This window comes from Corvus brachyrhynchos, unplaced genomic scaffold, assembly GCF_000691975.1.
Source record: "Corvus brachyrhynchos isolate BGI_N302 unplaced genomic scaffold, ASM69197v1 scaffold1333, whole genome shotgun sequence".
Taxonomy (NCBI): Eukaryota; Metazoa; Chordata; class Aves; order Passeriformes; family Corvidae; genus Corvus; species Corvus brachyrhynchos.
This window is the reverse complement of record NW_008237395.1, coordinates 132,401-133,715: the sequence shown is the minus strand read 5'-3', so window position 1 is coordinate 133,715 and position 1,315 is coordinate 132,401. Positions and strand designations below refer to the sequence as shown.

The following is a 1,315-nucleotide window of genomic DNA, read 5'->3' as shown; positions in this document are numbered from 1 at the left end:
TGGCCAAGACTACCTATTTCTGCTACAAGCAACACCCTTTCATTCCATTTCATTTACAGTGGCCTTATCTTAGCTTGGAGGAGAGAATAAAAATAAACATTAAATTAAAAATTCATTTATGACACGGACACTGCTTCTACCATAGGTCAGCACTGAAGCTTTGCTCATTGACACTTAAGCCTGAATTTGCTATTCAGACACAGCCCAAAATGTTCCAGCAGGTAAGTAAATCCCAACGTCTTCATGCCTGGATGGCGAGTAGTATTCCTAATTTTATTTTGGGTTTTAAGCATGTGGTATCAAGCTTCACTAATAACCCAGAGCATGGGTGACTTAGTAATCAGTATATTGCTGCCTCTGAGTGGATGGATCTGAGTCCTACCATAGATCACTGCCCCGATGGATATATGCTGGGCCAAGCCACAGAACCATCACCTCCCTTGTGTACTTAGGCACCATCACTACCTTTTCTAGACCATCGAGCTCTGATGGAACAAATTAAGCTCTCTGTAATAGTCTTATAAAAACGGATGAGCCCGAAATTACATTAACTTTTCTAAATGCATCTTAATTTCTTATTTATTTCAGGCTTTACTAGAGACTCAAAATTTACTGCGCACTCAGGTTGCAAATTTTACCTTCAACCTTGGATTTTCAGGAAAATTTTACCACACAGGTAAGAAGGAACTTTGTTCTCTCAGGTAGCTGCAGTTAAATAGGTGGCAGAATTTTAAACCTAGCTTTAAACATTCCCTTTCTAAATAACCCAGTGACGCAGTGGAGCAGTGGGAAATAAGTGTTCCACCATTTCAGTGTCTAATTCAGTGTACAAAGTGTAAAGACACACTATGGGTGAGCTGCTCAGGTACAACAAGGATACCCTTGGTGTTTTCCTGAAAGACGTGTGGTGGTAAATCTCAGGTTTATAAAGGAGGCAGAGTAGCTGCAGAGATCTCTCTAATTCCACAGGAGACAGGACAACACGGAAGACGGAGTAAGGTTTTTCGGTATGATGAAATATAAAAGATTGGGAAAATCATGTCTCAGAACCTCTGAGGAGGCAGAAGCATTTCAATGGGATGCATAAGATTTTGTTATGTCTGTGAAGGTAATCTGTCTCAGGGATCTGCAAATCAGGAGGGATGATAAAAGGAAAGCATAACGAAAAGGAATTTTTACCGAAAACCTGCCCTTTCCACACTCTGTGCAGTAACAAGCTGCACACTTGCACTGTGCTTCTGTGGAAGATGAGGCACTTCCACATCTGCTCCTCCTCTTCATGACTCCTTTCTCATTTTTGCTCCATTTCTCCACA

At 41.1% G+C, this 1,315-nt stretch overlaps 1 protein-coding gene across 1 annotated transcript in view; it reads left to right on the top strand.

The window, feature by feature from the left end:
• LOC103613200 (N-deacetylase and N-sulfotransferase 4) overlaps window positions 1–1,315 on the top strand; it is a 67,187-nt gene that overhangs the window by 35,053 nt on the left and 30,819 nt on the right. The window contains exon 3 of the mRNA XM_008630947.2: window positions 589–676. Within this exon, the coding sequence (XP_008629169.1) occupies window positions 589–676 (88 nt within the window). The remainder of the gene's footprint in view (window positions 1–588; window positions 677–1,315) is intronic.